This window comes from Eutrema salsugineum, unplaced genomic scaffold, assembly GCF_000478725.1.
Source record: "Eutrema salsugineum unplaced genomic scaffold, Eutsalg1_0 scaffold_3, whole genome shotgun sequence".
Classification (NCBI taxonomy): Eukaryota; Viridiplantae; Streptophyta; class Magnoliopsida; order Brassicales; family Brassicaceae; genus Eutrema; species Eutrema salsugineum.
Genome location: NW_006256756.1, coordinates 6874383 through 6888306, shown reverse-complemented (window position 1 = coordinate 6888306; position 13924 = coordinate 6874383). Strand labels below are relative to the sequence as shown.

Genomic DNA, 13924 nt, shown 5'->3' with positions numbered 1-13924 from the left:
AGTTCATTAATTCTTCTTAAAATATTTGGGTCTAACCTAATAATAATGATTAACAAGAATTTTTAGAAAAGAAGAATAAAACATAATTTTCGTAAAGAAAAATAAACAACACAAAGGGGGAGTGCAGTTCCAAGAAACTTGGAACACTAGTTGTTGTTGTTGTTGTTGTTAGAAGGTTGACCAGTCCAATAAGTTTTAACAGCAACAAGAATCTTCTCAGGATTGTACGGACCTTTCTCATGATCCACAATCTGAGTCTTCCACTTCATTCCCTTCAGTATCCTCTCTACTTTCGTCAACGTCTCCACATTATCTCTCAACACAACCGTTCCTTCTGGTCTCAATATTCGATCCATCTCCAACAATATCAGCGTCAAATCACACCTTCAAAACAAAAAAAAAAACAAACAATCATTAGTTTGCGTTTTTGCGTCTGTTAAAATTCTCACATATGAAATAAGAAGAATGAACCTAAAATACCATATAATAGACATTTAGTTTTTAAATTTGAAACTTAGCCTTATTTACCGTCTAATAGTGTTTGCGCTTAAAGAACAGACGCCAAATGCTACTAATTATACAATTAACAAACTCAAGATGGTCTAATGATTTTAAGATTCACTACTTTGATCGGTTACTATAAACGTTTTAAGCAGCAAGAATATGCGGTTTTTCAAACGTTATGGGAAAATAAAAACAAAGCTACTAATTACCTGTTCTCGTATAAGCTGAACAACCCTCCTACATGAATCATATCATAAGTTCTTGGATAAGTAGAGAATCCTTCACACCAATCTTGATACGTCCCAATCAATCCACGCTCGTAGATAACACCTAACGTCTGCTTCTCTGCATTGACAGGAATAACATTCATGACCCAAGACGGATATTTCAGCATGGATGCAGCAAATCCACCAAGGTAAGCGTTCATGTCCATTATGTTCCTGAATCTTCCATGTGAAAGCTCAGGGACTATCTTCTTGTAATGAGCTATCCTCTCTTTCCAAACTTCGTTGTCTTCTCTGAATTTCTCCGCATTGATGTCTTGTATCGTTCCTCTGATGATTCTAGGAGGAACCGCAAATGCTCGGTCTGGCCAATCCTCGAGTGCACCTCCTGCAGATTCCTCTGGATTGTTTGTATTTGGCAATGGTGTTATGCAAGATTCCAAGTCTTTGTACCTAAGAAAACAGAGAGATCAAGTTTGAATTGTTCTTTCACAAAGTAAGGAAGTGTGAAATGAGATTTATACCAAGCTAAATCTGCGTTATCTGAGCTGCATATTGGAGGCGATTTACTGTTTTGTTTGAGTTTCTTACACTCAATGTGATTGAGAGGCTTTTGCCAAATGGCTAAGTCACCTTTCTCAATCACTTTCTTCCAGCAAAGACTCTTTGCTACATCTTCTATTGAATCTTGTTCTTGCTTCAAGTCCTCCTCTGTTCTTTCCCACCCTCTCCAGTACTGTTTCCAGTTAATCGGTGGTCCTGATAGGATCCAATAACCGCCTGGTCTTAAAACCCGGTCTACCTCCATCAGGTACAAACCCTCTGCAAAAGATTATTGTGTTACACTGTTCTTCCTCAGCTAAGAACAGAGAAAGAGACTTGGTTTCATTACCATTTTTAAACCAAGGGATCAAACACCGAGAACAATGAGCAAGATCAAAAGCTCTAGCTGGATAAGGAAGCCTTTTTGATCCCATAATCCCGATTATTGCAGGAACTCCACGTTCTAAAGCAAACTGGACTTGAGCTTCATGTGTATCTCTTGGTGCAAAAGACACAGCCATAATGTCTCTCTTCAAGAGGTAAGCACCAAAACTCGCAACCTAATTAAGATAAATTAATTAATCAATCAACAAAATCTTTAACAATGAACAAAGGAGAAGAGAATGCTCATAATCGAGAAAAAAACTTACACCACATCCAGTGTCAATAGCTGTTCTGATTCCACCATCAGTAAGAGGAATGAGTCTAGCAATGTCATCGATATAAGCATCGGCTCCACGAGGAAACATAGTTCCACCACCAGGGAATCTAAACCGGTCACCTTCTACTTGAATCCAGTTTTGAACTGCTTTCTCAACACTAAGCTCCTTGTGAGGGATATTGTCATACCAAGCATAGTCTCTGCTTTGAGGCCATTTGAATGGAATCTTGTAGTTTGGTGGTGGAGGAATTAAACAATAGAGAAGCTCATCTTTTGAAGGACAATGCCTTTCTCTATATTTCATCATGTTCCTATCGAATCTTCTTCCTCTTTGTCGATCTTCGCAAGGAGTGTATTCACTGAGGGACAAGTCACATGGTTCAAAGTACTTGATGGTTTGGTTTGTTTCCTTGAAGTCAATCTGATTGTGGCTTTTGAAATCTAATTCAGCTGATTCAGAAGATGAGGAAGAGGTAGAAGAAGAAGAAGAAGAAGAAGAAGAAGAAGAAGAAGAAGAAGAAGAAGAAGAAGAAGAAGAAGAAGAAGAAGAAGAAGAAGAAGAAGAAGAAGAAGAAGAAGAAGAAGAAGAAGAAGGATAAGGATTCGATTGAGTCTCGCAACCCATTTTGGAGTAAGAAGCTGGGACATTGTTGTTTTGCCATGCGCCTAAAACGTAAAACAAAATACAGAGTCCGCTTACACCAAGAATCAAAGTTAGTTTCTTTCTTCTTGCTTCTGTTTGGTGATGAAGACCAGTGTTCTCTTTCGCCATTCTTGAGTGCAAAGAGTAGAATACTGTCAAAAGTTGGCGACAGAATCAGAACAAGAAAAGGAAAAAGAATCAAATCCTATGTAATAAGGAGAAGGCCATAGTGGATTTTGTGAAGGATGTCAAATGTGAATCACCATCATAGAAAGTAGTAATGTGATAAGATTATTGAACAATGAGAAGAAGGGGAGAAAAACAAAAATATGGTAAAAAAAAGGAAGGATTATCTATTCTTTAGCAAAACAAGAACCAAGAACAGTTAATGAGAGAGAAAATAGGAAGTTGACCAAGAACAGCCTCATTTTCCTCCATTGCCTCCTTTAATCTCGTTTTACCATATATATACAAACATTACTTGTGACATTAAATGAAACCTTAAATATGCATATACATATATGTATAGAAATATATATGTATGGAAATCCAATCTGAAGCAATCACAAGATTTTCCACCTTTTTCCATGTTCTGATTGAAAGACATTTTTCTAGAGGAAATCATTATCTGTCGCACTAAAAAGTAAACCTGATTAATGTTATTGATTCCCTTCAAAAGATAGGTTTTTATGGACTGTGTTTAAACTTTAAACTATTTCTTCATGTAACAGAGAAACCACACGCATTTTACAGGTATGAATGTATATAGAAATGGAAGTATCTAAAAAGTATGGAGTGTAGTGGCTTACCTTGAAAGCAAGGTCAATTCTTGGAGACTCTGGAGTAAATTTGGCTCTCTACTCTATACATAGTCTATGGATCCAAACCATCAAAATATATTTATGTTACTCGTTTCTTGGTTACCATCTATCAAAATATATACACAGTCTATGGATCCAAACCATCAAAATCTAAGCATAGATATTCTTTCAAGTTCAATCAAATAGATATTCTTTCAAGTTCAATCAAATAGATATTCTTTCAAGTTCAATCAACTTCCAACAACAGGCAAATAAGGAAAATAGAGAAGAGTAAAGAGAATTTATCTTCCGAAACTTCAGCAAGTGGATAAAAAACCGAACATAAAGGATAATGAGTTTGCATCATCGATACTGGTCCAAAGGAAACAAAACTGCAAATCCATAAGAGATGTAAACAAAAAGCTACGACTATATCACTGTAACACAATATGAATATAACATAGCATTTCAGTAGCTTCATTCTTCAACAGCAATCTTGCCCTTCTCGCTCACATAGATACCATCAAGAAACTTCCTAATATCCTTCTTCTTCACATGGCATTTCTGCTCAAGATCAAACAGACAACAGACATCAAAAAGAGAGTATTAATAAAGGAAAAATCTGCAGCTTCAAGCAAAACATAATCAATCGAATCACAAACAAAATTCAGATCCAATACACTGCATTTTTCTTAGTTTCTGCAAGACTCTAGGGAGACACATATGATACATTTACCATGTTTTCTTTCTCAAGATCAGGATCAAACAATCATCAATAAGAGAGTTATAAAGAATGGCAAAGTCTGCACTTTACTACGCAAATCACAATCAAACTCATCCCAAACAAGATTCAGACCATAATGTTGCACTTTTTTATAGTTTCGGCAACATTCTATAGAAACCCATCTGTTAAATTTACCATTCTTTATTTCACAAGATCATGATCAAACAATCATATATAATAGAGTTATTAACAAAGGTAAAGCCTGCATCTTTAAAACGCAAGTCATTATCAAACCCATCACAAACAAGAGTCAGACCATTATGGTGCAATTCTCTAAGTTTCTACAACAAGTTACCGAAACCCATTTGGTACATTTTCCATTCTATACATTCTCAATTCAAGATTCCATAACTTTCAAGTTTCAAAAAACAGGACAAGCAATAAGAAAACAAAAGAGCAGAGAGTACCTGGTTGATCAAAGCGCATGACCGTGAGACAAGCTCGATATCATTTCCCTCGAGAGTAATCTCATCCTTAACCTTCTCAGATCGAACAATCTTAACACCATCCAACATTTCAACCTTCCTGACCTGTTCATACCATTTCAACACATCAATAAGCAAATCATCGACAACAACATTTCTACCTTAAAATGACAAAGAATCTCAAATCAACCAAAACAAAACAAACGAACCTTCTTCTCGCCAAGGAAGTTACGGATCTCGATGGCTTTGTTGTCACCGGAGATCGAAGCATTGATGGGGAAATGAGCATACACAAACCTCATTTTGTAAAGGAAACCTTGAGTGACACCAGCGATGAGATTGTTGACGTGGCTTAACGCAGTTCGGATCGAAGCACTGGCTTTGCGAGAGCCGAACCACGAATCGATCTTGAGCTGACGCTTCCCGGTGACCTCGTCTTTAATCAGCTGAAAATCGAGGTTGAGATGCTTGAAATCGCGAGTGAGTTTCCCGCGTGGGCCTTCGACTTCGATCACCTTGGCGTGAACCTTGATGGCGACGCCGTCGGGGATGTCCATCGTCTCAGATGACAAGATAGTCTTCATCTTTCGTCTCGGAGAGAAAGTGACGGCGACGGCTAAGGGGTTTTTTTTGGTGTGAAGCTTACACTTAGGGTACAAGAAAAAACCCTAGATACGCTTATAAATAAGTCACCTGTTTATAGGTTTTTTTTTGGGTTTCGCTGGTAATACAAAATGGCCTTAGGATCATCAAGTAAAGCCCATCATACGAATGTCCATAAAAGGCCCATCATTATTAGGAATTTCATTTTAGTATTGTATGTTATGAGTTATGACATTACAAATGGATTTAGGTGAGGGTATTGGATGCTTGAATTTAATAGAATGCAAATAAATTTTAAATTAATTAATTTTAGAGTAATTTAAAATTTTTGTTAGGATTTTAATGAATTCTATCCAAATAACAGCAAAAATGCTGGGAATTGGTTCTTTGTATTTTTTTTAGTGAAATTCTTACCAAATGACAATATCATAAATGCTGTAACAAAATTGAATAACACAAATATTTAATAAAATTAAGAAATCAATAAATTGAATGACACTAGTTAAATTAATTTAATTAGAAGAATGATTACGAATATCTAATCCAATAACACATGAATTTAAAAGAATTCATGAATTACACCATTGAATAACAGTATAATTCTATAGAAATCTAATTCATTTCAATCCCCCTTAATTTTGTTTTGTCGCCACATTACAAATATACAGTAAAAAAATCTATAGATTAATAACATTAGGACTCTTATATTAGTTTTTAATTTATAAAGAGAATAACTGGATCAAAACATAAATTTTGGACAAAACAAATTATTAATTTATCAAATTTATTAATTTATTGAATATTAATTTTTATAGTTTCTACTGTATTTAATTGAACTTATGTTTGTGAAAAGCTATTTGACTCGGCTGTAAATGATTTAAAAGCTTTTACATTATATATGAGATTGGATTTTCAGAGAATGTAATTAAAAATTAATAGATGCAAAATTACTTGGATGTTATATTGAGTACTGCATGTAAAGTTGTGTAATGGAAGAGAGCTGCGTTGTAGAGTCATTTTTCGTCATAATCGTATGTATTGTATGTATAGGAATTTGATTGACTAATCATCATCTTATTATTATTATTATTATTATTATTATTATTATTATTATTATTATTATTATTATTATTATTATTATTATTATTATTATTATTATTATTATTATTATATATGAAGAAGAATTTTTAAAAGTGAATGCAACACGTAAACAAAATTATAATTCATTAAATTGCATCATGTTTCACATTTAATTTTGATCATGATATTTTTAATAGAATAGTATAAATTTCTAATTTTAGTTATTTATTTCAAAAATAAAAAAAATAAATTTATGTTTTTTAAATAAATTATTAAAATAAAAAATATAAATTACGAAATAGAAAAAAAATATAAACTATAAAATTTATAATTCATAATATTTTTAAGTTATAAAGATTGTTTATCAAGTTTGTAATCAATTTTGAATTTCCTAATGATAAATTAAAATATATTTTATAGATAAATTAATGAGATCATAATTTAGAATCTAACTAGACAGATTATAATCAGGTTATCAATTTTAAAATATAAATATTTTCATAATTTTCTGGTGAGGCCTAATCTAATAGGAATATAAAAAAATTACACTTAGATCCAGATAAAAATTCTTTTTCTATAGAACAGTGGTGAATGATGCGCTCCGTTCTCGATTATCATATTGTGAACCGCTTCATCGATTTATATGTGGTTATTATTCAAAATAGATTGAAAAATGATTATTGATAAGAGTATTACAAAACTTGAAAGGGAAAAGAAAGTATTTTACTCTGTCCTAAAATATAAAATGTTTATAAAAAAGTTTTGTTTTATTTTATAAGATGTTTTACAAATTTCTATGTTATTTTATTTGTTAACTCTTTAAATTCTAATGTATTTTTTATGATTGACTAAATTATATTTTTAACTAATAATTAATGATGTTTTGTTTTAAAAATTTAGTTTCTTGATCTCTGCACTTTTATCTAGAACATCTTATATTTTAGGACAGAGTGAGTATTAAACTTTGTGCACCTTAACCAGGTTAAGTCACAACGTGTTCTCAAACCCTAGCTGCAAGTCTTCTAGAAGCTCTCATGCTCTCTTGTTATGAATATCAAATCCACTTGAGATTCTGAAAATTTAAAAAATTCAACATAAGGAAGTTTCAAAATAAATTTGGTCGAATGTTGCAAATGTTATGTTTTCAATTTTTTTTTGGTCGACCGCTTTAAATGTTATGTTCTCGTTTTCCAAGAAGACCTAACAGCCTCCGTAATTTGCTAAACATTCATCATATTCCAATATAACTGGTGCCATGAAATGAAAAATATGTTTTCGTTACTGATGTAACTGCTCGATTTAGCCAACTTTTTCATTATATCAACAAACTTGGATAAAAAGAATCCAGTGTGCAAAATTTGGACTAAACTAACTACCCAATGTATAAAAGATGTATAAGTAGATTCTATTTCTTGAGCATTGTTATGAGAAAGTATAAAAATGATGCAAACATTGAATGTATCACTGGTGTTTATTTCCTTCCTCTATTTTCACGCATTCGTGAACTAACAAATACTAGAGAACACCAAACTAGTCTTTACTAGATCGAAACATCAAAACATCATATCTTTTATTTTCAACATGAATACATAATAAACAGATTTTTTTTTCTAATAAAGTTACATTCAAAGCTGCAGAAGAACAGTGTTTATTTCCAAACATTTGTTTGAAATTTAAAGTGGTAATCTGTATTGAAAGACACATTGTGAACCCCCAAATCGTAATCTTTGGATTTGCAATGAACTAAGAGGTGGACTGCCAAAACAATTTGTCATCTTGATGATAGTATAAGGCCAAAATGGTGGAAGTGAACTATGACTTGAATCAAATGAAAGAAGAATTAAAGATGATCAGAAAAGCAATGTAGTATGGAGTTTTAGTGGATTTTTCATTGAAGTTTTCATGTTATGTTTAAAGTGATAAGATTGCTATTGAAGTTGAATTTTATAGAAATCGAGAATGGCTCGACATTTTTCTGTTTATAGATATTATTCATATGAATATATATATACAGAGTCGGCCCTGAGTTTTAAGTGACCGCAAGCTAAAGAAAAAAATAGGTCGTTTTATAAAAAAACATGGATTTAAACTGATTTACTAAAATAAAATACAGAATTGAGATTCAAATTCAAAAAGTCTCAACTACTAAGCAAGACCAACCTATAGAGATCGTTTTTTTATACTTAGTGCCAGAAGAACACAGGAGAAAACTCTCTCTGGCCCATTCTCCGATGTAGCTACCACGAGAGTTCAGATCTTCTTTTTCCAAGATTTGAATTTTAAATCTCTTCTTCTTACTCTTTTCGATATGGTTTTTTCAAACCTTCTTTGTTTCAACTTCCATTTCCACCAATCTTCTATCCTTCTAATCGCACTCATATCCCAGAAACTTAAAGTCCATCGCCTGTTTGTCTAAAGTCTATCACTTCTGCATCTCATCCCTGCATCTCTGTGAACCTAAAATCCATCTCCATAAATGGCATGCTTAACCTCCAATCCAAATCCTCTTTGAGGTGAGGGTTAGGTTGGTGGTGTGCATTTACTGGTTTTTCTCTCTTTGTTTAGATCCTAGCTTCTAACAGAGTCGGTGGTTTTGGTCTCCCGCTTCCCTCGTGGAAAGCTTCTCGGCGGCGCCAGTTCTTTTATCTAGCCTCGGGCTAAGAATTTCTTTTTCTCCAGATGTGTAAATCTCCTGACAATCTATCCTCATTTAGTTCTCTTGGATAAATCATGTTAATATCCAAAGAACAGCATCACCTTTCAACAAGAGTAAAGAAGAAGACGATGACTTGCTTTTTTAACAAGGTGGATTACTCTGAACTGATTGCACAACTTAAGCTCAGTTTGGTTAAAAAATTTTAATCGGGAAGAAAGAAGCGTTGAAGCTCGGCCTTCGTTGATGTGGCGTCAGAGACGACTTCATCAGAGGCCAAAATTTTTTTGTTTTTTTGACCTAATTTGTGTATGGTTTCTCAGCCAGTAAATTAATGGGCTCAATTTCAATTCTGGGCTAAGCCCAAGGTTTAGTGTAATCTGCTGGGTTTTAAACACATACAAGCTAAATCGCACATATAAATAATTTCCAGTTTTGGGCTAGGCCCAATTGCGAAAAAAAAGAAGAAGAAAATAAATCTTTAAAGGCCCAAAATCCAAAAAGGTCCATCTTCATCTAGTCTTGGAGGAGCCCAAATACCAGTCTTTGATCTGAAATGAACGTGATTGGATGGAACTGTCAGGGTGCGGGAGCCGATCTAACAAAGGATCATCTAGAAGAACTTTATCACTGTTTTCAACCTCGGTTCCTATTTTTATCAGAAACAAAGAACAATTGCTATTTTATGCAAGATATGCAAGTGCATTTTGGCTATGACCATGTTTAGACCGTTGAACCGAGAGGTCGAAGCGGCGGTCTAGCCCTCTTTTATATGGATGAACCCTCGGTTTCTATTTCTTATTCGGATGAGCATTTGATTGATATTGAAACTACTCTAGACGGACATAAAATTTTTATGACTTTCGTCTATGGTGATCCGATTGTAAAAAATCGAGAACTAGTTTGGGAACGCCTCACCCGGATGAGCCTGTCCAGAAAAGAAGCATGGTTTATGATTGGGGACTTCAATGAAATTACAGGAAACCACGAAAAGCGGGGTGGTAGGAGAAGACCTGAGAGCTCCTTTATTTCATTCCGGAATATGCTAAATGATTGTGGAATGCTTGATTTTCCTTATAAAGGAAACTCTTTCTCCTGGGTTGGAAGAAGACGGTCGGGCAAAGTCAAATGCCGCCTTGACAGAGCTCTCGGAAATGAAGAATGGATGTCTAAATTTTCCCACTCCTCTGTGGAGTACATGAAACTGTGGGGATCAGACCATCGTCTAGTCCTCGCTATGATCAAAATTAACAACATAAGGAGGAAAAAATCTTTTCGATTTGATAAAAAATGGATCGGAAAACCAGGATTCAAAGAGACAGTCGTTTCTGGGTGGGGCCCATTTGATGAATTCTCACGTAGAGATTTTCATCAAAAGGTTACCCAATGCCGGAAAAACATCTCCATTTGGAAGAAATCCAACCCGTCTAACTCAGAAAGAATGATAGAAGAATTGAAAAATCAACTGGACTTAGCTCAAGATGATGAAAACACAACGCTTGAAGAAATTGAAGAAATTAGGAGGAAGCTCTGTGTAGCCCTTAGGGAAGAAGAAATGTTTTGGCAACAGAAAAGCCGAGAAAAATGGCATAAAGACGGCGATAAAAATACCAAATTCTTCCACGCACTCACTAAACAGAGGCGAGCCCGAAACCGTATTGTAGCTCTAAAAGACAGCAATGGACATCTGGTAGAAAATGCAAGGGGAATCGAACGGGTGGCATTGCAGTATTTTCAGAAACTTTTTTCCTCGTCTATACCCTCTGATCTAGAAGATTCACTCCGGTTTATCACCGAGAAAGTCTCAGATAATGATAATGAATTTCTTCTGAAGGATCCGTCAGAAAATGAAATAAAAGATGCTCTCTTCGATATTAACCCGGACAAAGCCCCAGGACCTGATGGTATGACAAGTAAATTCTATCAAAAATTCTGGCGTTTCCTCCGCCAAGACATAGTAAAATTGGTAAAAGAATTCTTCAGATCTGGAGTTTTTGATCCTAAACTTAATCAGACCAATATTTGTCTTATCCCAAAAACCAACAAACCTAGATCGATGACGGAGTTCCGTCCAATTAGCTTATGTAATGTGAGTTATAAGATTATCTCCAAGCTTTTGTGCAAACGGCTCAAAAAGACCTTACCAAACCTTATTTCGGAAACACAATCGGCCTTCATGGCTAGACGACTCATCACTGACAACATTCTGTTAGCACAAGAAAATTTTCATGCTCTTCGTACCAACACAAATTGCAGAGAAAATTTTATGTAAAGCATACGATCGGGTTGAATGAGGATTCATTGAAGCTCTCCTCACCAAAATGGGATACTCGTCGAGATGGGTCAGTCTACTGATGTTCTGCATCTCATCGGTCTTTTATCAGGTCCTGATTAATGGAGAACCCAAAGGAAATATCAAACCGTCGAGAGGCTTGAGACAAGGAGACCCTCTATCCCCTTTCCTCTTCATCCTGTGTACTGAAGGACTAATATCTCTCCTCAAGGGAGCTGAGGAAGAAGATCGCATTTCTGGGCTAAAAATAGCTCAAGCAAGTCCTCCAGTTTCCCATCTCTTCTTCGCTGATGATAGTCTGTTTTTCTGTAAAGCGGATATCCATCAGGGAGCGGAAATATTCAAAATTATTGATACTTATGGAAAAGCGTCAGGACAACAACTTAATCTAGGCAAATCATCCATCATGTTTGGTAATAGAGTGGATCCAAATCTTAAACGAAGTATCAAAAATTCCATCGGCATCACTTCGGTAGGTGGAATGGGTATGTATCTGGGCCTTCCAGAACAAATCTGTGGATCAAAGAAGAAGGTCTTCTCCTTTGTACATGACCGACTTAGTAATCGGGTAAATAATTGGTCTGCAAGACTTCTATCCAAAGGTGGGAAAGACATTCAGATAAAATCGGTGGCTCAAGCAGTCCCTACTTACGTCATGTCTTGCTTTCTTTTGCCTAAAGGGGTTACTGACAAACTCCGGAGTGCCATCGCCAATTTTTGGTGGAGCTCGAAACAAAATAGCAGTGGGATCCACTGGATCGCTTGGGACAAAATTTGTATTCCTCAGGATATGGGAGGTCTGGGATTTAGGGATTTAAATGATTTTAACCTAGCTTTGCTTGCTAAGCAGCTATGGAGACTCATCCAATACCCTTCTTCTCTTCTGGCCCGAGTGCTAAGAGGAAGATATTACCGACAATCAGATCCTTTAGAAGATCGAAATGTCTATTCACCATCTTATGGATGGAGGAGTATGTTGGCCGCCAAACCGTATCTCAAAATGGGACTTAGGAAGACAATCGGGTCGGGACTCAACACCAGAGCCTGGAGTGAGCCTTGGATCCCCGATGCCAGGGCCCGATCTCCAAGAGCAGCCCCTCAGATCGGCTTTCAGGATCCAGGAATGTTAGTCTAACATCTTATCTGGCAAGATACGAAGAAATGGGATGTGCCTCTCCTAAGAGTTTTTTTCCAACCTGAGGATGTCTCTCTTATCCTTGGGTTGAGACCTAGCAGGAACCACACTTTAGACGGATATGCGTGGAACCATACTAAATCGGGGATATATTCGGTTAAATCGGGCTATGATTTGATTAGAAGAACGATGCTTGCACAAAATTCAGATGTCGTGAGAGAACCGAGCATCACAACTCTTCAAAGCTACGTTTGGAAAATACGAACGCCTCGAAAGATGAAGCATTTTATGTGGCAAACTTTATCACGATGTATTGCTACTTGCCAAAACCTGACTTATAGGCATATGGGAACGGATAAGCACTGCCCCCGTTGTGGAAATCCTGAAGAATCTATTAACCATCTTCTTTTTTATGTCCCCCGGCTTTACAAGTCTGGGCGTTATCGGACTTTCCGTCCCTTCCGGGCCTCTTCCCGAGTACTTCTATTTACCAAAATATGAGCTTCCTCTTTTGGAAAACAAAAGAGGTAGGCATGACAGATCCACAAAAGGATATTTATCTTTGGATCCTGTGGTATATTTGGAAAGCGAGGAACGAAAAGATCTTCAACGGGAAAGAAATTTCCCCAGTAGATACTTTGATCCACGCCAAGATTGAATCAGAAAGCTGGAAGCTTGCAAACGACCCAGAAGAAGACGAAGACGCAACAGACGAGACTACCCCCACTCCTTGGCTCCCGATTACTCTACCTGATGTCCAGAGGTTCCCGATTTGTCAGGTTGATGCATCCTGGACAGGCAGCGGCCTGTTTACTGGGCTAGGGTGGAGCTTAAAGGAGGATAGGAGTGGTGAGATTTTTGGCCTTCAGGGCTGTCGTAGAAGCCTCTCGGCCCTTCATGCCGAGTTGGAGAGCCTCTTATGGGCTATGTCTTGCATAAAAGATCGACTGATCTTATCCGTCCACTTTTAAACCGATTGCTTGGATTTGGTAAGCATGTCAGAATCTCCATCGGATTGGCCATCTTTCTTATCAGAGTTGGAAGTCTTCCGCAATCTCCGAGAAAGTTTCTTAAACTTCACACTCTCTCATATTCCCAGAAGTTCAAATGTCCGAGCGGATAGTCTTGCAAAGAGAGCTCGAGCAAAAGGCATTTTCTTTTTTCTTTTCCCAAATCATTCATAACGAGCCAGTTGTAGGAGGTTTTTCTGAACCACCTTTTAACGGGCCAATAGTGATGTAATAGTTGGGTAGTTGAAAAAAAAAAAAAAAGCAAAACCAACCTTACAACATACCATTAGACTACAAAAACTTTTAATAACTTTAAGGCCGAAAATTTTATATAAAAAAATAGGATCGTAAGCCTATGCTTAGACTACTTGCCTTCAAGACCGGTTATATATATATATATATATATATATATATATATATAATTCCCCCGTAATTCCCCCATAATTCTCCAATATATATATATATATATATATAACACCTTTGATGCTCCCATTGGAACAATTACCAAACGAATACCCGAATAAGTAAAGAAACATTTATTGACCTTAGACCCAATTCTTAACGGA

At 36.0% G+C, this 13924-nt stretch overlaps 3 protein-coding genes across 4 annotated transcripts; 1 reads left to right on the top strand and 2 right to left on the bottom strand.

The window, feature by feature from the left end:
- Positions 1-146: 146 nt before the first annotated feature.
- On the bottom strand, positions 147-2704 carry LOC18015100 (probable methyltransferase PMT17). Of its 2 annotated transcripts, none has more exons than XM_024154331.1 (6): positions 2533-2704; positions 1922-2430; positions 1621-1831; positions 1253-1550; positions 714-1181; positions 147-384 (listed from the first exon to the last, which is right to left on the bottom strand). In XM_024154331.1, exons 1-6 carry the CDS (start codon positions 2702-2704, stop codon positions 147-149), a joined length of 1896 nt encoding a protein of 631 aa, XP_024010099.1. The 2 variants fall into 2 exon arrangements, with proteins under 2 accessions (XP_024010099.1, XP_024010100.1); XM_024154332.1 differs by having other exon boundaries at positions 1922-2421.
- Positions 2705-3595: 891 nt separating this feature from the next.
- Positions 3596-5248, bottom strand: LOC18015099 (60S ribosomal protein L9-2). Its single transcript, XM_006397001.2, has 3 exons — positions 4794-5248; positions 4567-4689; positions 3596-3939 (listed from the first exon to the last, which is right to left on the bottom strand). The coding sequence occupies exons 1-3, from the start codon at positions 5166-5168 to the stop codon at positions 3853-3855; spliced, it is 585 nt and encodes a 194-aa protein (XP_006397064.1). The 5' UTR covers positions 5169-5248; the 3' UTR covers positions 3596-3852.
- A 4714-nt stretch (positions 5249-9962) lies between these two features.
- On the top strand, positions 9963-12348 carry LOC112085326. The gene is made up of 2 exons (XM_024154531.1): positions 9963-10886; positions 11305-12348. The coding sequence occupies exons 1-2, from the start codon at positions 9963-9965 to the stop codon at positions 12346-12348; spliced, it is 1968 nt and encodes a 655-aa protein (XP_024010299.1).
- Positions 12349-13924: the final 1576 nt, after the last annotated feature.

Excerpts from the sequence above, each read along its gene's own strand:
- LOC112085326 (XM_024154531.1), top strand. The coding sequence starts at position 9,963 with ATGCTAAATGATTGTGGAATGCTTGATTTTCCTTATAAAGGAAACTCT. Across the intron at positions 10,887-11,304 it reads GCCAAGACATAGTAAAATTG|GTCCTGATTAATGGAGAACC; the intron begins GTAAAAGAATTC and ends GTCTTTTATCAG.
- LOC18015100 (XM_024154331.1), bottom strand. The coding sequence starts at position 2,704 with ATGGCGAAAGAGAACACTGGTCTTCATCACCAAACAGAAGCAAGAAGA. Across the intron at positions 1,832-1,921 it reads CTATTGACACTGGATGTGGT|GTTGCGAGTTTTGGTGCTTA; the intron begins GTAAGTTTTTTT and ends TATCTTAATTAG. Across the intron at positions 1,551-1,620 it reads GATCCCTTGGTTTAAAAATG|AGGGTTTGTACCTGATGGAG; the intron begins GTAATGAAACCA and ends AATCTTTTGCAG.
- LOC18015099 (XM_006397001.2), bottom strand. The coding sequence starts at position 5,168 with ATGAAGACTATCTTGTCATCTGAGACGATGGACATCCCCGACGGCGTC. Across the intron at positions 4,690-4,793 it reads ACTTCCTTGGCGAGAAGAAG|GTCAGGAAGGTTGAAATGTT; the intron begins GTTCGTTTGTTT and ends TGGTATGAACAG. Across the intron at positions 3,940-4,566 it reads CATGCGCTTTGATCAACCAG|AAATGCCATGTGAAGAAGAA; the intron begins GTACTCTCTGCT and ends GATCTTGAGCAG.